Source organism: Capra hircus, chromosome 11 (genome assembly GCF_001704415.2).
Source record: "Capra hircus breed San Clemente chromosome 11, ASM170441v1, whole genome shotgun sequence".
NCBI classification, from domain to species: domain Eukaryota; kingdom Metazoa; phylum Chordata; class Mammalia; order Artiodactyla; family Bovidae; genus Capra; species Capra hircus.
Genome location: NC_030818.1, coordinates 74,521,785 through 74,547,370, shown reverse-complemented (window position 1 = coordinate 74,547,370; position 25,586 = coordinate 74,521,785). Strand labels below are relative to the sequence as shown.

The following is a 25,586-nucleotide window of genomic DNA, read 5'->3' as shown; positions in this document are numbered from 1 at the left end:
GTTTGTCTGCTTCCCTTATTATGCCAAGTTCTATGAAGACAAAAGCCTTGACTGCTGTGTCCATTAATGCATAACTCATGCCTAGTACTTAGATGCTTAATAAATGTTTGTGAAAGTAATGAATAAAATTGTAACCCAAAGTTTTCCTCTATCTTAGCTGCAATGGGGGCTTACTTGTATGAGAGCATCTGATAATAAAGACAGCTAACATTCATCGAATGCTTACTATGTATGGTAAACTGTTCAACTTCTTTTCTCTTCTCCAGTGAGACAAAACAAAAACATGTTTCCGTAACAGGCTCCTGATCTTCAGTGAATATATTTCAGAACAGAAAATCCCTCTTGGCTTCAGAGGAACACTCACTCCTGCTAAGCCTGTCTGTGGCTTTTTGACCATGATGAATCCGGAGGCTTCTCTGGTGAAGGCCTCCTAGGTGGCAGAGCAGGTGCCACACCTCCCACTCTCGGGTCACAAGCGCCAGAAGCATCAGCCCTACCCTGCGTCCAGCCTGAGTCAAGGGGCATCCGAACAACCCCACACAGAAGGCATACAACTGCCAGCTCTTCCTCAGCAACCGCTTGCACTGCAAAGCCAGCACAGATGCTGCTAAATCCACGGCTTCACTCAACTTTAAACACAAAGATCTGGATAATCAAAGCAACATATTCTATACGGAACAGACTCAAATATACCACATACTGTGACACGCAATCAAACGTTTATATAACTTTAAAATCTTTTCCATTCTTTTTTAATAGAAACCACATACAAGAAATACACTGGAAATAGCTTACAGCCTCACTCAATTAATTAACAATACTCAAAAGACTTCATATAAGATGTGAGATTTGTGGAGGTTTTTTTATGTTAAAAGGAAGATTGTTTTACAGTGTTTTTTACAATGCCAACCTCTGCTGTACAGCAAAGTGACTCAGTTATACACATACAAACATTCTTTCTCAGTTTCCTTTTCCACTATGGTTTATCACAGGATACCGAACATGGATGTGAAATACATTAGGACCTTGTTTATCCATGTAGTAGTTTGCATCTACCAACCGTCAACTCCCAATCGACCCCTCTCCTTACCCCCTCCTCCTCAGCAGCCACGAGTCTGTTCTCTATGTCTCAGTCTGTTTCCATTTGGTAGACAGGTTCATTTGTGCCATATTTTAGATTCCACATATAAGTGGTATCATATCTGATAAAGCTCTACTATAAATACTTTATTCTGTCTAAACTCTAAGTCGTTGCTGAGTGAGGAGAGAGGGGCCAGTGAGAAGACCAGAATTCTACTTGCCTAGTACCCTCTGTTTATGTCCACTTCACCATCCTCAATTAGTGAATTTGGATGTTTGTTACAGCATGGACTCAGACGTCCCAGGGGGATCTCAGGTTATCTCAGTTTCATAGCCACACTTGGGTTGGAGCATTAAAGGGTGAACAGTGTTCACGTGAGGTGTTTGCAAGGACAAGCAGAGAAAGACCCAATGAGGAAGGAGACTCTCACAGAAACTGAGCTGAGGCTTAGTATCACACTCTGGTCACAGGAAGGCAAGGAAAATGAGGTTTGACTTTCTCAAGGGAGAGGTCTTCTCAAAACATTGGGTGTGTATCTGTGTGTTTAACTTGATTATAAGAACTTTGAACTCCTACATAACTTAAGCATTATTTGTATTTATCAAATGACTGCTATTTTTTTCGGATGTTAAAATTTTAAATGAGCTACAAAATACAGCTTCAAATGAAAGTTCTATCCATAGAAAATCATAACTTCCTGATATTCTTAAGCACCGTATGCCACTTACCTGAGAGGTATCCACTCATGCTTTTGTCAAGACTGTTAAATTTTTGCCGATATTTTAATCTTGAAGGCTGAGGAACTGCCCACTCTGAGGTCCCAGTCTTGGGTGAATTCCCTGAGAGGGAAGCAGTTGAGGAAGTTGAGCTGTAACAAAATGTATTTAAAATTTTTGTTACTAAATAAAATACATTTAAACTTTATAAGTGAGACACAATTAGAATCCTACCTTCTATAATATAACAGTAATTGCTTTTGTATACGATATTGAAAAAACAATCTATCTTCACGGTATTTTAGGAAAGTAAATACCATACAAAGTTTCGAACTACCATATACCAAATACCTATCATGTGACAGGCCCCACACAGTGCTAGGGCCTTTATAAATATTATGTATAATCCTCATCACAAACTTAAAAGATATTACTGTCTCCATCCTTCATATGGGCAAACTACAGCTCAGTGATATTGAAAAAAACAAAGTTACACAATCAGTGAGTGTTTAAGCAAGGACACAGACATTGTTTTCCTGGGTCATTGTTTTAAAGAGTATTATTGTGATTTATACGAAGAGTGATGAATGAACATTGATGCTTTTGTGCCTTCTGAAATTTAAAGGATACTCAATTAGTAGTTTTTGCTCGAGAAATAATGTGTAATGATCATGAGATGTTTTGAGAAATTTTTTGAAAGGAAAAATATGGAGCTTTGGGCAAAAAATTGACTGATTAAAATACAGCAGGATATTTTTAGTTAACATAAAACAAATTTTTCAGAAGTAAAATACCACAGACAGTTAATAATTCTAAAAATAAAATTATTTTATGTGAATTACAAATAGTAAATTTACCTATAGTATTTAGATTTGGCCATTAGAAAGTAAAAATTGGGTAGCTCCAAGTTTAAAAAACAAACAGTCATTTGTTAAATACGCCTTTGTTTGTTGTTTAGTCACTAAGTTGCATCCAACTCTTTTGCAACCCCATGGACTGTAGCCCACAGCCCACCAGGCTCCTCTGTCCATGAGATTTCCCAGGCAAGAACACTGGAGTGGGTTGCCATTTTCTTCAGGCGATCTTCTCAACTCAGGTATCAAAAACCTGTCTCCCCTGCACTGGAGGTGAATTAGGCAAATTCTCTACCACTGAGCCACCTGGGAAGCTCTCACTGAAAGCTGGAAGTTTTAAGTATTCATACCTACTAGATCCTAAATCAATCAGAGACTGGGCTTTCTGTATATTAGCACCACCAAATCCTCCCATCATCAGACTGTAAGATGACGTATGAGGCAATGCTAAAAAAAAAGAAAAAGGTTCACATTAAACAATTTCACAGAGTATGAAATAAAATCTGTATCTACTGGGATGCAAATATAACAGTTTCTTCACATAAAAATACTGACTCATAGACGCAAAGCACTTACTTGAAGAAGAGTAAGGAATGGATAAAGGCTGAATGAGACTGGTGGTTCCATTTGGTAATGATGAAGTGCTAACGGAAGGCACTAGGGGAGCAGGCATCATTAGGGGAGGGAGGGTGGTCCCTGAAGTCGCCGAGGACAAGGGTGTTGCTATGGGTGCAACTGGAGGCAATGACTGAGGAATGGACAGATTGGGCATGCTTCCCATTCCTAAGGACAAAACAGAACACGTTTTCTGGTGCTGGTAAACCAATTTTAAAACATAGGACAGAAAACAAGTTTACAGTACAGTGAGCAGCTGCTATGTTACAGAAACACTGTGGGCAAACTATCAATGGATTTAAAAACTTCATTAAAGCAAGCTGGATCCAGCAGTGTAGGAGGTAAGCTACTGCTTTTAATATCAATATTCTGACCTGTGTGAACTGAGGCAATGTCTATTAAGAAGCTAAAATTCTTTTCTAGTATCATGAATAAAACTAAGTAGGCCTTTTCCAACTACCCATTAGTATTCTCAATGAGAGAATGTATCACCTGATTGAATGTGGGTTTTTGTGTAGCGATAATAAATACAGTGCTGTTGAGTTCACATACTCACACACACACACACACACTCCACAAACTCTTCCCTCCCCCGCAAAGGATGTTCTAAATTCTACATACTTAAGGAGACCCATTTAATCATACACATTATGTGCCGGAAAAAAAGCATGCCATCTGTTTCATTTTTCTTATATGCAACACACATATGGATTCAAGGACAATTATTTAAAAGGGACAAAGTGATGACTAATTTGTTTACTAACTGCAGAATACAAAGTATACTATATTAATATGATTACATAATGATTTGGTATTTATCTCTAGAATTCAGTGCAAGAGTGAAAGAATTTAGCATTTTAAGATCTAACATCTGGAGTGGAAGACCACAGTTCAGATATAAAGAGATTCTACTTGAACGTTCCAATGAGTGCTCCTCACAAATAATTAGTAAGAAAATGGTTAATCAAAATTAATGGAAGACTGGTGATCTCAGATGAATATGTAAATTAATTAGCACAAAGTTTCCAACTTTTAGCCCTAAATTTGTCTGGCAAATTAACCTTTAAAGAAATTTCTACTAATGTATAATTTTAAATTACTCCCCAAATTAAACCATTTTGAACTTAAATTGTTCATATTCTTTGTTATGCATACAAAGTATGGAGGAAACTAAGTAAGAATAATATTTAGGATCAGCTATGACTAGCAGGATCATATAATCTACCATCCAACCAGGAATTATGAAAGGGAGCACAAACCAGACTAGATGCCAGAACAACAGGCATAAATCACACTGTCCCTGGGAAACCGGGACACGTGGACTCCTGAGCTATGACAGCGACCTTAACATTTCTAATCTCAGACTTGAAAGTTAACTTGGGAGTCCGGGGACTGTCATTTTACACCAACAAATCCTTTTCTGATTCTCAAACATTATGTCTAGGAATCAAGTTTAACTATCAGATATACTGAACTAAATTTAGAAACACATACCAAAACGAGCAGAAATTAATGGAGAGAACATAGGAGGTTGTTTCATAATAGGAGGAAGAACCACCGGCAACTGTTGGCCTTGAAGCTTTAGTTTGATGAGTTTCATCGCTATGGAGAACTCCTGTTGATCCATCTTCCCATCCTTGTTCAGGTCTGATAAAGCCCTAAAAGGACGATGTGGCCGATGGAGTGGTAACATAGGATCAGCATTACTTTGGTAAATGACATTGCATTTACACATAGATAATCACTTAATTAAATTTGAGTGTACAATAAAAAGCTAAAACCTGTACAATAATACTGACCAAAGACAGTATCTGATAAAATACTATGAGTCTATATAGACCCTAGATACCTTTGGGATGAATTCCACTGGTGCAAATGTAAAGAAACTATACAAGAGTATAATCATTCTAAACAATTTGTTCAATATTTACCAAATGCCTGCTAAGTGCCTGGCCCTCTGCACTGGAGAGAAGGGTGGAATAGGGGTTGATGTTTACTGAAAATACATTAGAAAACCAAAACCTTAGATATTATAAAGAGCAATTTCTTCAAGGTAGGAATAAGGGAAGGGTGAGCTAATCTGAGGCTTAAAGATGATGAAATAAATAACTACAAAATAACATAATGAAGGTGGAGATTCTTGCCAAATTACAAAGATGTGTTTTTCAACAGAAATGTATATATCTCCTTTCTTTACAAATTCTAAGGAAATCAGAACTTTGTCCTACAGAACAAAACCCCAATTGATTTTCAGTCATTTACTCACTAAAATGTATTTTCTAAAAAGCTGAATACTCTTACTTATTAACAACAAACTATAGGTAAAAACAACTTTATGTTAACACTAAGTATTAAAAAGTTAAGTTCATCTATAAAAGAACACATTTTACCATATTTCAGCTAAAACGGGAGCCGGCAGGCCTGACTGTAAGAAAAAGGTACGGGCTTGATCACCTGAAGGCAATAAAAACAAAATAATCAAACAATGTATTAGTAAATGGAATTACTTTGATGTCTCTGAATAACAAAAATGGCCACTAGTAACAATTCTATTGATTTAAGTTCCAATTATTAAAGAAAAATTATTTATATTACTTTAATAAGACAGGAGGTATTAAAACAAAAATGTCACAACTGAAATATATGCATTAATGAAATGTAAGTGATGAAAGATCACATTATCCATCTAAGTTTTCCCTCATAATTGGGGTCTTACTTGATAATAATCCTATTTTGTAAAATTTATAGCTAACAGCACTATTCCCCAGAAGAGCTCTAAATAAAAAAACACCAGGTTTGGGGAAGGTACTCCTCATGGGTATCTGACAATCCTGTATCTCCTGCCGTGTACGCCAAGAATGTAAGGTCCTAACAGCTCTCTCTCTGGATCAATTCTCAGAACTGGGTTTGCTGTGAGCAGTTTTAAGGGAGGAGCTAATGCTTTCCACTGGGATAGAGCACAAGTTTGCTTTCTGCTTGCTAAAACATGGTGGTTCCGAGAGGCTGAGTGCTCCTCTTCTGTAACACAACCACGGCATGTACAGCATCCTTCTGGGCTCTCCGCATAGCCCTGTGTGAACCAGGGGACAAGGGAGACAGAGAAATGTGCCGATGCTCAGGCTGCCAGCTGTGCTATCACAAAGAGTGTCCTGTGTCTCTGACTTAGGAATTCCGGGTATTCTGCCAGCATTCAAGAGACAGTAACAGACCAAATTATTACCTTGTAAGCAGGGTAATCAAATCCCTACCGGGAAACAAGTTAAGGTAGTTATTATTACAGAAGTTCAAATATCATTACACTGTAATGGTTGACCCAGATCATCACGATGGTGTGATCACTCACCTACAGCCAGACATCCTGGAATATGAAGTAAGGGGGCCTTAGGAAACATCACTATAAACAAAGCTAGTGGAGGTGATAGGATTCCAGTCGAGCTATTTCAAATCCTGAAAGATGATGCTGTGAAAGTGCTGCACTCAATATGCCAGCAAATTTGGAAAACTCAGCAGTGGCCACAGGACTGGAAAAGGTCAGTTCTCATTCCAATCCCAAAGAAAGGCAACGCCAAAGAATGCTCCAACTACCGCACAATTGCACTCATCTCACATGCTAGCAAAGTAATGCTCAAAATTCTCTAAACCAGGCTTCAGCAATACATGAACCGTGAACTTCCAGATGTTCAAGCTGGTTTTAGAAAAGGCAGAGAAACCAGAGATCAAATTGCCAACATCTGCTGGATCATTGAAAAAGCAAAAGAGTTCCAGAAAACTATCTATTCTGCTTTACTGACTATGCCAAAGCCTTTGACTGTGGATCACAATCAACTGTGGAAAATTCTGAAAGAGATGGGAATACCAGACCACCTGACCTGCCTCTTGAGAAACCTGTATGCAGGTCAGAAGGCAACAGTTAGAACTGGACATGGAACAACAGACTGGTTCCAAATAGGAAAAGGAGTACGTCAAGGCTGTATATTGTCACCCTGCTTATTTAACTTCTATGCAGAGTACATCATGAGAAACGCTGGGCTGGATGAAGCACAAGCTGGAATCAAGGTTGCCGGGAGAAATATCAATAACCTCAGATATGCAGATGACACCACCCTTATGGCAGAAAGTGAAGAACTAAAGAGACTCTTAATGAAAGTGAAAGAGGAGAGTGAAAAAGTTGGCTTAAAGCTCAACAATCAGAAAACGAAGATCATGGCATCTGGTCCCATCACTTCATGGGAAACAGATGGGGAAACAGTGGCTGACTTTATTTTTTTGGGCTCCAAAATCACTGCAGATGGTGACTGCAGCCATGAAATTAAAAGATGCTTACCCCTTGGAAGAAAAGTTATGACCAACCTAGACAGCATATTTAAAAGCAGAGACATTACTTTGACAACAAAGGTCTGTCTAGCCAAGGCTATGGCTTTTCCAGTGGTCATGTATGGATGTGAGAGTTGGACTACAAAGAAAGCAGAGCGCCGAAGAATTGATGCTTTTGAACTGTGGTGTTGGAGAAGACTCTTGGGAGGCCCTTGGACTGCAAGGAGATCCAACCAGTGCATCCTAAAGGAACTCTATCCTGGATGTTCACTGGAAGGACTGATGTTGAAGCTGAAACTCCAATATTTCGGCCACCTGATGCGAAGAGCCAACTCATTTGAAAAGACCCTGATGTTGGGAAAGATTGAAGGCAGGAGGAGAAAGGGACAACAGAGGATGAGATGGTTAGATGGTATCACCGACTCAATGGACATGAGTTTGGGTAAACTCCAAGAGTTGGTGATGGACAGGGAGGCCTGGTGTGCTACGGTTCATGGGGTTGCAAAGAATTGGACACGACTGAGCAACTGAACTGAACTGATAATTGTTGAGAGGATGTATTCCAAAGTCAGACCTAAAGGTTTCCAAGCCCTGGTATTGTTCAGTTGCTAAGTTGTGTCCGACTCTTGGTGATTTGATGGACTATAATACACCACGCTTCTCTGTCCTCCACTATTTTGGGGAGTTTGCTCAAACTCATGTCCATTGAGTTGGTGATGCTATCTAACCATCTCATCCTCTGCCTCCCTCTTCCTTTGCCTTCAGTCTTTCCCAGCATCAGGGTCTTTTCCAGTAAGTCTGTTCTTTGCATTAGTTGGCCAAAGTACTGGAGCTTCAGCTTCAGCATCCATCCTTCCAATGAATATTCAGGGTTAATTTCCTTTATGATTGACTGGTTTGATCTCTTTGTTGTCCAAGGAACTATCAAGAATCTTCTCCAGCACCACAATTCAAGAGTATCAGTCTTTGGAACTCAGCTTTCTTTATGGTCTCTCAGATCCATACATGACCACACTCAGTCGTGTCCATCTCTTTGCTGACCCCATGGACTGTAGCCTGCCAGGCTCCTCTGTCCATGGAATTCTCAAGGCAAGAACACTGGAATGGGCAGCCATTCCCTTCTCCAGGGGATCCTTCCAACCCAGGGGTAGAACCCAGGTCTCCTCCATCACAGGCAGATTCTTTACATTCTGAGCCACCATGGAACTTATCATTAAATAGTACAAATTGGTGGCAGTCAAATTAAAACTAATTATAAGATATTTCATGAAAAGGAGCATAAAATCACAAATAAAATAAGAACACAAACCTGTTATATAACCTCCTGAAGGTTTGAGGTTATCAAACTGCTTGTCATGCTTAGTCCGTTCTTCAGAGGTAATAGCCCACATGTTTGGCCCTCCTGAAACATAAATGAAAGACAAAGATATTATACTGCATATATGAGAATGCTTAAATACAATTCCAGAATGTAAACATGAATCACAAATGCTCCTTTATTGACAGTCCTAATAGTGGGTGACACAAAGGAAAAATCTCTTCATAACCATACCTAGTATGGTCCTGAAGCTTTTCATTCATCACCCAATTAACATCTACTTGAACAACTGCTATGTACCACTCACTGGGAATGGGCAACAAGCTAAATACTGGAAATAAAAAGATGAATAAAGTATTGTTCCATCCTCAAGGAAGTCTTACTCTAGAAAATGACTATCAGCACTTACAGTGTTAACCTGTGAGGCATCCTAAGCAGAAACATATACAAAAAGCTGTGCTAATCCTGAGTCAGAAGCATCAGTGTTGAGCTAACAGGAAAGGTAAGACTAAGGCACAGCCTTGAAGCTTGGCTTGAATTTTGCCATGTGAAGAGGCGGGATAATGGTATTTTACAAAACAAGGTCAGAGCATGAGGAGTCAAGGCATGTTCCAGACACTGCCCTGAGTAGACTGATGGCTAAAGCACCACGTGAGTGTGGGAAGGAGGTTAAGAAAGAGGTAGGAAGGACTAGCTTTAAAGGGTCTTAAATAGCATCCTTAGCTGACCTTTACTCTGGAAGTTATGGAGTGTCCTCTGATATACTTTAAAGTAACCTCCTTATTTGAAATCCTTTTAGACTTACAGGAAAGTTGCAAAAATAGTACGGAGCCTGCACCCAATTTCCACTAAGTTAACAATTTACATAACCTTAGTATATTTGTCAAAACACATAAATTAGGACAGGTATACTACTACTAGCTAAACTAAATACCTCCACCAGCAGGGCTAGCTGGTAAACCCCAACAAATTAGACTCTGGGCACTGGAAACAGCACAAATCTTTTTTACTGAAGATTCTGCCGAGTGGAAGCTTTGGCAAAGGGAAGTAGCCTACTCTGGGTCTGAATGCTTGACCTATGCAGGCCCAGTGACTCTCTGGCCTGATAGTCCCATTTAGGGGTGGGTCAAACAAACGCCACAACTAACAAGGTGAGAAGGACCCTCAGCAGCCTTGCTTGTCAAACAGAAATGGTATGTTCAAGAACAGAAGACAGCCTGGCCCCAAAGGCCTTTGAGCTTCACATGAAAAAGTGGAAGCGAATTCGCTAAGCGGAAACTTTACTGGATCAGTGAAAGTCCCTGAAATGCCGCAGCCTAGTTCACTTAGGGGTCACAGCAGCTGGAGTTCTGACAGCGCCCACTGGGCTGCCATCACTCTTCAGCCTCAACGCTGAGCAGAACCAAAGCGAGACACATTTTCTTCAGTGGACAGAACTCAGATTCTTGGAATGTTGCCAATGGCCCAGCTGTTTGATTTGCCACCTGGAAAATTACAACTGACAGATTAAAGATAACCTCTTTAGGGCTGCAAGATGGAAACAAATTTTAATTGCTAATTGAATAGTCTGGGTCACTACGGATGGCAAGGGCCCATTCTCTAACTTAGACTGAAATCAAGATTCTGATGGAAGTCTGACTCTGTTTCTGAGGCAGAGGATACCAATGCATGCCAGACTTAAGGATTCCTGTCTGGGGAGGGGGTCTCATTACACAGGGCATTGCTCTCTTTTTGGCTCTTGGCAGACGGACTACATCAAACTTTTGATTGCCCTCTAGGGTTACTGGTGGTTCTTCAAACTGTTGACACTTTCTAGGTTACCAATCAGCCTGCTATGTCCATACCAGCATGGCCCTTAAAACAAACCTGTGTCATGATTTTAGCTCTCTGGTCTATCAGTACTCTGATGTTAATGAATCATTTATCAGAAGAAACTGTTCATAATGCACTGATCAAGGCTGAGTCCACTTTCATAATCTCCTCTTGGTTCACACTCCTTAAAGTAAGGTAGTTTGGCCACTGAATGTGCTGTCCTGAGAAAGGGATCATTGTGTCCCCTGGCTGTTTCCCGGCTAATGATCAGGACTAAAGGGGTTGGGGGGAGGGGTCACCGGCGAATACAAGTCTTAATATCAAAGTTGAGGATTCTACCCTGATGGTTCTTGGACATGATGCATCTCTCTTTCTCCTAGAAACAACTAACAGGCTGTTAGTATATCCTTCAGGTGGCAGCTTGGCTGAATAGGAACCTAAAGCATTCAAAGCTAATTCTGGTTAGGGTTTACAAAAATGCCCCTGTCCCTCTTGCACCTAACCCTTCTGGATTATTAGCAAACAGTGAAGCTAAAGCAAAACAGGACACTTAAATCTTGTGGCAGTGGAGAGCCCCAAGCAGCATCTGGAGAGAATACCTTAGATGAAAGAAGCACCGGAGGCGAGAAGCATGACTTTTTCTCTTTCAGAGCTGGCCGGGGAGTCTTCTTGCCCAAGGAGGATGCCCTGCTGAGGCTCTCCTAAACTGCTGGAAGCACCTTACAATGTAACTGAGCCTGCCATCCCCCACCAGGTGGCTTTGACTGATCCACTCTCAGTCTTAGGCAGACCCTGCGCACCTGAGTCCCAGGAATATGGACTTCTCTGTACACAAAACAAAAATTGAGGACCACGAGGAGGTTGGTACTATATCTGTATCTCACAAAAGGAAATTCTTACAAACCTCATATATCAATATATAACAACTGTCTTTCTCATACTGTGACATGTTCCCTTTACTTGGACTGCCATTCATATAACCCTCTTCCATTTCAAACTTCACCTTTCAAGGTCCAGAGCATGGGTCATTTCTTCCAGGAGGTCTCTGACACCTGCAGGTCAAATTAATTGCTTCCTCCTCTAGGTTCTCAAGGGACTTCACCATGCTTCTATAGGGCACTTACAAAGGTTCTGTAATTGTTTTCTATCCATCTGTTCTACCACACAATGAGTCCTTGGAGGACAGAAGCTTTGTGTGTTTATCTTTCTATCCTCAGAACCAGCAGAGTATTACAGAGCACACACTTAAAATTGACTGAGGAATAAATATCTGAAAAAATTAGGAGTAAACAAAAGTCAGAGAGGCAAGATCATGATTTGGAAAAAGACAAATTCATTTACAAATCTTTCTGGTGTCTATCCTTCACATATAGTTATACTGGCCCTCTGAAGAGGTCTTTAAAGCTATATATTGAAGAAGCACCAACTCACTGGAAAAGACAACGATGCTGGGAAAGATTGAAGGCAAAGGAGAAGGGGACGGCAGAGGATGAGATGAGACAGCATCACCGACTCAAAGGACATGAATTTGAACAAACTCTGGGAGACAGTGGAGGACAGAGGAGCCTGGGGTGCTGCAGTCCATGTGGTTGCAAGAGTTGGACATAACTTAGCAACAGAACAACAAAAAATTCAACATGGCTAACAGTCATTTACACTTCACTTCTGATTACCCTTCCAGTTTACTCAGTTGCCACCAATAAGTGAAAGAGGAGAGTGAAAAAGCTGGCTTAAAGCTCAACATTCAGAAAACTAAGATCATGGCATCTGGTCCCTTGGACTGCAAGGAGATCCATTCTAAAGGAGATCAGTCCTGGGTGTTCTTTGGAAGGACTGATGCGAAAGCTGAAACTCCAGTACTTTGGCCACCTCATGTGAAGAGTTGACTCATTGGAAAAGACTCTGATGCTGAGAGGGATTGGGGGCAGGAGGAGAAGGGGACGACCGAGGATGAGATGGCTAGATGGCATCACCAACTCGATGAACAAGTTTGGGTGAACTCCGGGAGTTGGTAATGGACAGGCAGGCCTGGCGTGCTGCAATTCATGGGGTCACAAAGAGTCGGACACGACTGAGCGACTGAACTAAACTGAACCAATAAGAAACCAAGTATCTTTAGGTATGTAAACTCACACATGTTTGCTGACTATAGTCCATAAAAATCTGCTTTACAAAGTTGTTTCCTCAGGTTAGCAGGATCTCAGTTTCCCAACCAGGGATTGAACCTGGGCCACCACAGTAAAAGCGCCGAGTTCTAACCACTGGGACACCAGTAAATTCCCTGTTTAATTACAATCTTAAACCTTGTCTTTACGAGAAGATATTTATAGACTAAAAAAAAAAAAAAAAAAAAACAGTCATTTGGGGATAAGAAATATTAGATCAAATCCATCTAGTGTTTAAAATTATACTGGGCACCTATATTTCAGTGATATACACTCCTGGAAACAACTGTATACACTCGTCAAAACACATCAAACTATATAAAAAAGGGTGGGTTATACCTCAATAAATCCAACTTAAACAAAAATATAACACATCAAACACATGCCTGTCACATGATGTGTGCTCAATAAATTAGTTTCCTTACTCAATCCCAGGGCTTCCCTTGTGGCTCAGGTGGTAAAGAATCTGCCTGCAATGTGGGAGACCTGGGTTCAATCCCTGGGCTGGGAAGATCCCCTGGAGAAGGGAAAGTCTACCCACTCCAGTATTCTGGCCTGGAAAATTCCATGGACTGTATAGTCCGTGGGTTGCAAAGAGTTGGACACGACTGAGCGACTTTCACTCACTCAATCCAATCCCAGGGAATGGCATAATTAGGCAGAAGGCAGAGCATTAAACCTTTCATAGGCTCTTTTTGTGATAAAGGTATTCTTGCCAGAAAAATACTGAATGTGACACTTTTTAGTCAGAAACCTTAAGACTATTTCAAGTTTGAACAGTCTGGTCGGGGAAGTCTGAGCGGCTCTAACATACTTCAGTGTACATCCCCAGGCAGAGACAGTCTGCTATCCTCGGACTACAGAGAGGTCTGCTGAAGCAGAAGGGCAGTGGTGTCAGTCCCATCACATGGTACTTTCACCTTTCTTTGGTACCTGGCTTCACAGTGGTCAACTCAATCTATCTGATAATGCTTACTGCTTAGTTCCTCATGACTCCAACCAGAAATTTTGATACTTTATATACATTCATGCAACTAACATTTACGGGGCAACAATGGTATAAAGAGGAATAAAATGAATGCCTTAAATGAGCTCAGAGACTTTCTAATACTCAAAGGGGCTCCACAAGCCAAGAGAGTCATACACAACAATCATGATTTACTGTCATGATTAATGTTATTAACAGAATAAAAATATTCTAAGTCAAATGAGAAGGAATAAATTTTAAGTAGTATTCAAATAATATTCAAATCTGGACACTAAAGCTACGAAATACATCTAATTCAAAGCCAATTTTGAAACAGTTGATCCAATTCTGGCTTTCTTATTTAGAATATATATACTAAAATAACCTTCTAAAGAGTCAACAGCTTATTACTTTGAACTTCAAGTAAAGCATATCTTAATCTATATTTATTCATAAGTGTTACAGAAAGGCAGGAAAATCTAAGTTTTAGAGTTGATGTTTCCAATTATTTCCTTAAAACCTAAAACCTTTTACACTCTCTGATGATTACTTTAGAAATATATTAAAATTCTATCCAATTCCCCCAACTCATCACTAAATTGAGAAAGTGGTATTTTCATAAAGATTTCTGTTGCTTAGTCTCATCTACTGGCTCTGACAAATGTATTCTTATAGTCTATGTAGAAGGAAAAACACACGTTTACAGAACATCAGCCATATGCTAGACCTCATGCAGTAAGTACTGTCATTCCTGTTTTACATCTATGCACACCCTGCTTATTTAACTTACATGCAGAGTACATCATGAGAAACGCTGGGCTGGAAGAAACACAAGCGAAACACAAGCTGGAATCAAGATTGCCAGGAGAAATATCAATAACCTCAGATATGCAGATGATACTACCCTCATGGCAGAAAATGAAGAGGAACTAAAAAGCCTCTTGATGAAAGTGAAAGAGGAGAGTCAAAAAGTTGGCTTAAAGCTCAACATTCAGAAAACTAAGATCATGGCATCTGGTCCCATCACTTCATGGGAAATAGATGGGGAAACAGTGGAAACAGTGTCAGACTTTATTGTTTTGGGCTCCAAAATCATTGCAGATGGTAACTGCAGCCATGAAATTAAAAGATGCTTACTCCTTGGAAGGAAAGTTATGACCAACCTAGACAGCATATTGAAAAGCAGAGACATGACTTTACCGACTAAGGTCCATCTAGTCAAGGCTATGGTTTTTCCAGTGGTCATGTATGGATATGAAAGTTGGACTGTGAAGAAAGCTGAGCGCCGAAGAATTGATGCTTTTGAATTGTGGTGTTGGAAAAGACTTGGAGAGTCCCTTGGACTGCAAGGAGATCCAACCAGTCCATTCTAAAGGAGATTAGTCCTGGGTGTTCTTTGGAAGGACTGATGCTAAAGCAGAAAATCCAGTACTTGGCCACTTCATGTGAAGAGTTGACTCACTGGAAAAGACTGAAGCTGGGAGGGATTGGGGGCAGGAGGAGAAGGGGACGACCGAGGATGAGATGGCTGGATGGCATTACCGACTCGATGGACGTGAGTTTGAGTGAACTCCGGGAGTTGGTGATGGACAGGGAGGCCTGGCGTACTGCAATTCATGGGGTCGCAAAGAGTCAGACACGACTGAGCAACTGAACTGAAACATACATATGTGTATGTACACATATACACATAAATAAGTTCCACGTGTTTAAAGCCACAAACCTGGGTAGTGGCAGAGCAATATTCTAATACACAGTTCTGAGCATACATGATTCAGATACGTTACATCCCACCTGTACAGTGTAAAAATTAAATGATTACAGAAACAGTCTTCATTGGTATATTTGTTCATTTCAAAATAATAATCAAATGATATACGCTGATCCAGTACTAAGTTAAATCTCTAAAACACAACTGGAATACTGATCTAGATAGAACAAAAGCCTAACTGTAGGGACTTGAGTACCTAACTGTAGGGACTTGAGTAATAAATGCTTGGGTTGTTACATATGCAGTTCAACACTACAGCTGATTCTACAGGTCCAATGTTCAACAAAAATTTCTTAATTACAGAAAGGGTAAATAGCTTTAAAATTCTAAAAGGTAATAAAATAAAAGGTTCTAAAAATAAAAATGGTATTTTTTCCCTCCTAAATTACTAGCTGTTTCTTTTCTCTCCTTCTTCCTTTTCTCTTCCGTCTTCCCTGGTAGCTCAGATGGTAAGGCATCTATCTGCCTACAATGCGGAGAGCTGGGTTCAATCCCTGGGTTGGGATGATCCCCTGGAGAAGGAAATGGCAACCCACTCCAGTACTCTTGCCTGGAAAATCCCATGGCTGGAGGAGCCTGGTAGGCTACAGACCATGGGGTCCAAAGAGTCGGACACGACTGAGCAACTTCACTTTCTCTCTTCCAGGTTTTAGATGGAACCACTGTCATGGGCTCCAGAATTTCATACTCACATAACCAGCCTTTAGTACCTCCACAGTTTTGAGGTTGAAACAAGCCACGACACACTACGATACCAACTGGCAGCAACATGTATCCAAAGTGGCCTCTTGCCTAACACTTATGGCTCATGTATCATGCTCTCTGTATCTATAATTTCATTAAATTTCTGAAAAGCAGAAAACAAACCTATCCTGACTAAAATGGTTTTGGCAAGGATGATTCTGCTCATGCAGAAGACACCAGAAATAAAGTTGAAAGTGGTAAAAATATGATGCAATGATCTTTTAGTTCTGTAAGCAAATGGTGAGCACACAGACAAAGAAAGAATACCCTTTCAACAGAGCTTTCTGAGATGTATCTGCACTGTCCAATACAGTAGCCACTGGCCGAGCACATGTGGTTCTGAGCACACTTGGCTGCGTGACTGAAGAACTGAATTTTTAAAATTTTACTTAATTATTATTAATTTAAATAGTTAAATGTACTTAATGGCTACTGTATTAGACAATACAGCTCTAAGAACCAAAAACGTCTTAAAAGTCTGTGGTTAGTCTCAGGATGATAAAGTAGACATGGCAAAATTTGAGGACTGTGTCAGAAATATTTAGACAAACAGCTTGGTCCAGGGAGGGCAGTTAGAGGCAAGTTCCAATAGTACTGGGCATCAAAAAGGTTGAACTCAATCTATAACTGAGAATGTAATGAAGGAGCAAACACTGCTCTTGAAGGTTTGTACTATACATGGATGCTTCTTTCAATAAGATTTTAAACCCTGAACTGGACTCATATATGATTATCTTCAATCTTCAGTTACTTTATAAACTAAGTAGGAAGGTACTACAGTCTGCATTAGCTATCATCTCTTCAGAAGTTTAAAAAATTACTATCTTTATTCTTATATACTATTCCTAAATTGGAGAAGGAAACGGCAATCCACTCCAATTTTCTTGCCTGGATAATCCCTTGGACAGAGGAAAATGTCCAAGGGTCACAAAGAGTCGGACACGACTTTAGCAGCTGAGCATTCCTAAATTAATTGTTCAACATTTTAGACAATTATTCAAATAATCTCTTTTTGTTGCTATTATTGCACATATTGTTTCCAATATTTTACATATAATGGAATAAGCTACAAAGTGATCTGTAAATGTTCAGAGAATGGAAAAAAAAAATGAAGAAAGACCCAAGTCTACAATGATTTCTACTATGCTTCTTTTGTTTATAAGCCTGCTTAACACGTAGATTGAAGTTTATAACTGAACAATGTATTTACAGCAAACTCCTTAGTATGTGGCATAGAAATTCTCAGATCTGAGTAGAGCACATTATTACCACAATTATTACCCTCATTCTAAACTTACATTTAATACTCATTAAGGAAAAAAAATTCATTTTAAGAAATAGTCCATGGCATCAAATAATCTTTATAATCTCAGACCATTTCCAGAGAAGGAGCAATGCTCACATCTGAAAAGGCAAAAAACAAAACAACAAAACCCTTATCTCAAGTCCATCCTTAAATGATAGCGTCCTGCTGCTGCTGAGTCGCTTCAGTCGTGTGAGACTCTTTGTGACCCCACAGACAGCAGCCCACCAGGCTCCCCCGTCCCTGGGATTCTCCAGGCAAGAACACTGGAGTGGGTTGCCATTTCCTTCTCCAGTGCATGAAAGTGAAAAGTGAAAGTGAAGTCGCTCAGTTGTGTCCGACTCTTTGCGACCCCATGGACTGCAGCCCACCAGGCTCCTACATCCATGGGATTTTCCAGGCAAGAGTGCTGGAGTGGGGTGCCATTGCCTTCTCCGATAGCGTCCTACCACATATTAAAACTTATTTTTACTTTTATGAAAATATTCATTTTTCTAAAACTTTTCTAAATGTCACAAGATCAATCCTGAGTCTTAAAACTTAAGATACACAACATATATTTTCTTTATTAACAATGTACTGATTTGGCCCTATGATTGAAAACATTTTAAAAAAAGGAATTGATCAATTTATAACATTAACACAATCCTATGTGAAGGCTGTGGAATTATTAGTGATTTTTCCCTCTTTTTTCCCCTAGTATTCTTTTCAATTACAGTTTTCAGTTCAAGTGTTAAAAGAATTATTGACTGGACTCTTTATTTCCTTATATTTATAATTAGCTAATAAAATCTACCTCATAATTAAGAACTCAGCATCTTTGATTACCTTAGTAATTTTAAAACATAATGCATTTTTTCAATTATGAATGATACACAGTTTAAAATACCTATTAAAGGTGGGTAATATATATCTGAGAAACAAAACTTGAATCAGAAAAAAAACTTTAAAAACTTTTTATTACTGAAATAACCTAAACATGTCCTCTAAAATGTTTCCTATTAAGTAACTGTGTGTATAGGTATATACATAACCCTTTAAAAAAAGGAAAACAAACTAATTTTATGTGTATATTAATAAATGAATCTTTACTGGTTTAATCAGTTTACAATCATCTCATGCTATCAAAAACATCTTTAATATTCTCCACTTACGGCACTATGCTTTCCGTCTTCCAGTTTTATGCTTTAAACACAATGGATGTTTAGGTTACTCTTAACTGCTCAAAGGCAAGCCCACACTCCAGATGATACTACAGACCATGCTTATATTGAGCTTTGGGATTTACTGCATAATATTCTAATAGAAGACACACACAGTGTTTTGATATAAACTATCTAAATTCTTTCAACAAGAATACTTGAAATTTTGCATTTATAAATTTAAGGGAAAATATCTAAATGAATATTTTATAACTTCTACCCAAAATCTCATAACCACTTTATCTCACCACAAGCATGAAACTACTTACCATTCATTGCTGTGGGAAACTGAGCCATCATGGTCCTGAATTTTCCTTGCTAATGCTCAGCCATCTGCAACATGAAAACATGGTGCCATTAATAATACAGCAAGGGCAGATCGCAGCTTAGTGCACCCGTTAAGCACCAGGAATGCCTGGCCCCTTCAGCTCACACTTCCAACAGAAAACAGTGCAGAGCTTCGGCTGCTGCTGAACAGGCAGAATTTACAGCTGGGGAAGAGCAGAAGATTTTGTTGGGTAACGGTGCTGCCTTTAAAATAAAACCATTTAACAGAAAAACTGTCATATTTAATGGTAAATACTGAATAAAGAACCTTTGGCATAAACCAATTTTGTAGAAACTAATTTGTGAAAGAGGAGGGTTGCTACAACCAGCCAAGAATTTACTCCAGAGAAATCAACTCTATAAATTAAGTGTACAATAACATGGGAAGTCATAATATTCTTCTCCTTCAAAACAAACAAACAAACAAAAAAACCTCGAGCAAGAAAAATATCCAAAATAAATGTAGCATAGCTGTTTAATTCAGTTCTACAGGTTTATAAAAATGGACTAAAAGTAACTATTAAAACATGTATGTTTATTTATACATAATAAATGTACTAAGGAAATATTCTGTACTAGGAAGAGAAGGGAATTTGGAAATCAACAGCTCTGGGTTCAAATTCCAACTTTATTTTCCTAGCTGTGATCACAGAAGTGTTATTTAATCTTACAGAGTCTCAGATTTCTCATCTGTAAAAATAACTGGCATGAGTTTTTATTTTTTTAAGTATTAAATGTAACCCAGTACACTGCCTGACACATTGTGGGTGTTTTTAAAATGACTTAAAAATGGTTTCCTGGGTGTCCAGGAAGGAAGAATACGATATAACTTTGAATCCTGAATTCATCATATTATTACAAATAAATTCAAAATTTATTCCAGGAAATCTTGAGGGTAGGACCAATTAGGGAGATTGAAGACCTAGCAAATTCATAGTAATGCACTTAATTAAAACCATGGTTTATAACACTGTAGGAAAATACTACTTTATTAAAAGACTGCTCAGTAACTCATCTATTTACCCAAATCATTCAAATTTTAGTATTTTTAGAAGCCTGAGAAAAAATGTTTGCACAAGCCATCTGAATAAAGAAGGCATAAAGAGGTGTGCATCGTGGTGGAAGGTGCCCTGAGAGGAGCTGGCTGACTAGCTGCCAAGAAGTGTTACAAGGCATCATATCCCAGTGAATGCACAGTGCTCAAGGGGAAGATGACGGTACCTGTATAACCACCAAAGTCAGTCACACTAACAAAACAATGGTATATAAAATCCAGTTTATTAATATGCAATGAGTTTTAGTCTTCTGACTCCTAACTTTTCTGTATGTTGCCACAATATACCATCCTCCCTCTCAGAGTGCACACTCTTTCTCTAGATGCTAGTAAGCTTCACTGCAATGGAACTTGGAACCTTTTACCACACTTAAGACTTCACCTGTCACTACAATCTTTTTAGGTAGGAGAAAGTTTTACTCATGTACAAGTTGGTTTTCTTCCCTCTTTTCTCAAAGGTAGTGTGAACTCTACATTTGGAGTTGCAGAAAAAGATTATCTAAACTGTGGTGAGGTGATCAAGAACTCCTAGAGGAGGTACTGTGTTGAGCTTCACAGGTGAGTAAGAATGTTATAGCTGTAAAGTTAAGAATTTTGGACTTGAACCTATGACTGACAAGTCTTAAAAGGTTTTAAGGAGGGATAGAGCTGAAGAAAGCTGAGAGCCGAAGAACTGATGCTTTTGAACTGTGGTGCTGGAGAAGACTCTTGAGAGTCCCCTGGACTGCAAGGAGATCCAACCAGTCCATTCTAAAGGAGATCAGTCCTGAGTGATCTTTGGAAGGAATGATGCTAAAGCTGAAACTCCAGTACTTTGGCCACCTCATGTGAAGAGTTGATTCACTGGAAAAGACTCTGATGCTGGGAGGGATTGGGGGCAGGAGGAGAAGGGGACGACAGAGGATGAGATGGCTGGATGGCATCACCGACTCGATGAACGTTGAGTCTGAGTGAACTCCGGTAGTTGGTGATGGACAGGGAGGCCTGGCGTGCTGCGATTCATGGGGTCACAAAGAGTCGGGCACGACTGAGTGACTGAACTGAACTGAACTGAGAGTCCTATTTCACGTAGACAGTCAATTGTGAAGAAAAGGCCACACCTGCCACAGGGAGCTCAGTTAGACTATCTGGCACAGGGAAGAATGACATCTGGCACCTGATCTAGAACCCTGGCAGCAGGAAGGGAAGAGAGGGAATGAACTGGAGGAACAACAAAGTGTTCACAATAGGTAGAACTTCTATGAGATATGAGACCATGGACTCCCAGAATTATAGTTTGTGACTGGATGAAGCGTGGTGTCAGGAGCTAAATAAAGTCAACACTGAAGGAAGTTTCATAAATCAAGTTTTGACTACAACATCTCCAAATATAGAAATTCTACAAACACGTAGAACACTTTCACTTCCCCAATTTTAAATTATCACAAGTAACGTTAAACCAAAATAAGCCAAATCTTGCAAAGAAACTACTGACAGATACGCAATAGCTAGAGCCCCTATTTTTATTAAGTCTCTGTGAGAAAATTTTTTATGTGGCAGAAATCCTCCAAAAGCATTACCTACGATGCATGTTTTAACTGCATAAAAATGTGTGCATTACCAAAGACAGCTTGAAGGAAACGCACAGGCTTACAAAAGACAAATAAGGTATAGGATCCCATAGCCACAAAGCCTTAATCAATTAGATTTGGGTGTAAAAGTTTATAGATCATCTATCTAGGACGTCTGGTGAGTCATCATGTACTCTGAATATAACAGATGCTCAATAATCACAAGTATAATCCTGAAATAAAACCAAAAAGTGAATCAAATAATGTGAAGGGCAAGGAAGGCAGGCAAATCCCCTTTGGGAAATGAAAGGTACTGGTATTACAGAATATTCTTCACCTGGTACATGGGGGTTAACCACCTGTGCATACAGGTATCACATTATTGTATGTATGTATGTAACATCTGATTGACTATGGTAATATCTGAATAGAGTAGCATCATTTGTTGGAACCAATAAGCTTTTTTTTAAACTTTATATATGCTATATTCAGGAATTTTAATACAAAATATCATGTTTGCCCAACTATATATGGATTGTTCAGATGACATCTTTTTAAATTATGTATGTGCATATATATATTTCAGATTATTTTCTGTTAATAGTTTATTATAAGATATTGAACATAGATACACTAAATCCTTGCTGCTTATCTACTTTATGTATAGCAGTTTGTATCTATTAATCCCATCCTCCTGATTTATCCCTACCTCCTCCATTTCCACTTTAGTAACTGAAAGTTTGCTTTCTGTGTCTGTGAGTCTATTTGTTTTGTATATAGATTCATTTGTGTTATTTTTTTTAGATTCCACATATAAGTGATATCATACAGTGTTTGCCTTTCTCTGCCTGACTTCACTTATAATATTCTCTAGGTCCATCCATAGAATCATTAAACTTTTAAAGCCTACTGTTTCATATTTGTTAGGTTTATACTAATTCTCTCTGACCTGCTATAGAATAATTACTTCATAATCTATATTTGAAGAGAAATAGTAATTGAAGCTTTGAAAAATGCAACAAATACATCTGATTTTTTAATCTTGTGTACACTTTTATTTTTAATTAATTATTTTACAATATTGTATTGGTTTTGCATACATTGACTTGAATCCACCATGAATGTACCTGTGTTCCCCATCCTGAACCCCCCTCCCACCTACCTCCCCATCCTCTCCCTCTGGGTCATCCCAGTGCACCAGCCCCGAGCACCCTGTATCATGCATCAAACCTGGACTGGCAATCTGTTTCACATGTGATATTTCACATGTTTCAAAACCATTCTCCCATATCATCCCACCCTTGCCCTCTCCCACAGAGTCCAAAAGACTGTTCAATACATCTGTGTGTCTTTGCTGTCTTGCATACAGGGTTATTGTTACCTTCTTTCTAAATTCCATACATATGCATTAGTATACTATATTGGTGTTTTTCTTTCTGGCTTACTTCACTCTGTATAATAGGCTCCAGTTTCATCCACCTCATTAGAACTGATTCAAATGTATTCTTTTTAATGGCCAAGTAATATTCCATTGCATATATGTACCACAGCTTTCTTATCCATTCGTCTGCTGATGGACATCTAGGTGGCTTCCATGTCCTGGCTATTATAAACAGTGCTGTGATGAACACTGCGGTACACGTGACTCTTTCGATTCTGGTTTCCTCAGTGTGTATGCCCAGCAGTGGGACTGCAGTTCTATTTCCAGTTTTTTAAGGAATCTCCACACTGTTCTCCATAGTGGCTGTACTAGTTTGCGTTCCCACTAACAGTCTAAGAGGGTTCCCTTTTCTCCACACCCTCTCCAGCATTTAAAAAAATCAACAGTTTTACTTTATGTAATCATAATATTACCATTTACTAAATGCTTACTACAAATTCAGTATACTTTATTATCTATTTGTCATGCTCAATATTCATTGAGAATCTAAAATATTTCAGGTTCTGTACAAGGAGCTTCACACATAGGAGTTTCTTTACTAGTTGCCAGCCAGCCAAAGCTAGGCACCTTTGATAATGCTGGCAAACCTCACAACATCCCTGCAGGACAGATGATACTGGGCCCACTTCACACATGAAGAAATGAGACGATAAATTACTTGCCAAAATTCAGTTATGTGATGAAGCCACCCTGAACTTTAGTTTAGTTCTAAAGTCCATGAACTTTCCGTGGACTTTATCTGCCTGTTCCTCTCTTAAATGGGTATAATAATTAATGCTGGGTGGGTCACAGGTTCCTGTGTACCAGATCAACTCATTCTTGCTACATTTATAATAAAAGAAAGAAGAAAAACAAGCCAGCCAGAGACGCCTTCTAACACTCAAGCCTACATCAATCACATGCATAAATTAGGGAATGCTAATTATTTCTTCCCTCTTGGTATAACCCTTTGAGAGGAAGAAAGGGTGATCAGCATCTCCCCAGTTACAGGCTTGATGTCTGCTTCAGGCATGTATGACTGAAGTCAGCATCCAATAAACATCACTCTCCACTCTTCAAAATGGATAACATATAATGATAGGCAATCTTGGCAGTTTGCATCTATCATATAATTTGAACACTGTGTTAATTATCAATGGTTTCAGAATATTTATGTGGAGATTTTCCTGCTCATTGTTTCTTTTTCAGAAACCAAGAAAATGTGTGGCAGATAACAGACATAATGCAAAAACCACTGCTTCAGTTTAACATAATCCAAACACCATTTGGAGTATGTGGGAAATTCATACTAAGGCAGAGAAAAGCAGAAATACTTGAATAGGAGTAGGCAATCCATCTTCTTCAAAGGGTCAATACGACACAGAAGGAAAAAAAATTATAGCCATTGTAAGTAAAAAGTAGTTCAATTAAGGTTGGATTTGTTTAGAAGCACAGAATTATAGAAGGAAACAATTACAGTAATTAGTGTAAAACCCTCAATTTTCAAGATGGAAAAACGAAAAGACTTCCATGAGCAAAACTGGTCCCAGACAGCACATTTCTTATGTCCAATGCTTTGTTTTTAAGCATCCCAATTTGCCTGATCCTATCACCTCGATACTTTCTAGTTCTACAGATTCCCAGGCCTATCCCTGGGAAACTGTGACTTAGTAAGTGGGTCGTTACACGAATCAGGGCATGAACCTCCTAAAATGGTCTTCTTGCCTTCCACAGAACTACCAGTCCCTCCCCGCCCCCGTCTCCCCCCCCCCCCCCGCCACCCGCCGCCGACAATAAACAAAATGCCCTTCTCCTGCTTAAACTCCCCTACTGATTACAAGTTAAAGTCCAAATTTCATAGTACGAAGTATGGCACCCTTCAAAATCCCACCCCAATCTACTTTATCACATTCACTGCTACACACGTCCCCTAGATTCAGATGTCCTAACTATACCAACCTTTCCTTTATCAGAGGGGCTTTTTTCACTCTCCTATTCCTTTGTAAAAGCTGTTCCCCTCTGTGACATTCGCCACACTTTCTTCTCATTCTTCAACCCCCAACTCGTATGTCACCTCTTCTTCGGAAGATTTCTGTCCTCTCAGGCAGTCAGTCATCATCTCTTAGGTATGCTCATAACACCTGTTCATCCCAATTTCACGTTTGCTTGTTTCACTTGTTCTGGACAGAGAATTTTTTTTATTTACCTCTATGCCTACTGCCTAAACCAGATCTCCCAGAGAAAATGTTCAATAACTATTTGCTAAACAAATAAGCTGCATAAATGAATAAGATGGTTGAGATATGGAAAAAAATAAAAAAGCAAGGGAGGCATGGAGAAGAGTAATACTGAATTGAAAACATATACAGAAGA

General features: G+C 39.2%; 1 protein-coding gene across 4 annotated transcripts in view; it reads right to left on the bottom strand.

The window, feature by feature from the left end:
- ITSN2 (intersectin 2) overlaps positions 1-25,586 on the bottom strand; it is a 122,901-nt gene that overhangs the window by 75,170 nt on the left and 22,145 nt on the right. For all 4 annotated transcript variants that reach the window (XM_018055566.1, XM_018055569.1, XM_018055568.1 and 1 more), the window contains exons 2-8: positions 19,132-19,195; positions 8,890-8,982; positions 5,657-5,720; positions 4,761-4,924; positions 3,228-3,434; positions 3,002-3,098; positions 1,810-1,949 (exon numbers count right to left, since the gene is read on the bottom strand). In XM_018055566.1, coding sequence (XP_017911055.1) covers positions 1,810-1,949; positions 3,002-3,098; positions 3,228-3,434; positions 4,761-4,924; positions 5,657-5,720; positions 8,890-8,982; positions 19,132-19,162 — 796 coding nt within the window. In that variant the 5' untranslated portion in view covers positions 19,163-19,195. The remainder of the gene's footprint in view (positions 1-1,809; positions 1,950-3,001; positions 3,099-3,227; positions 3,435-4,760; positions 4,925-5,656; positions 5,721-8,889; positions 8,983-19,131; positions 19,196-25,586) is intronic.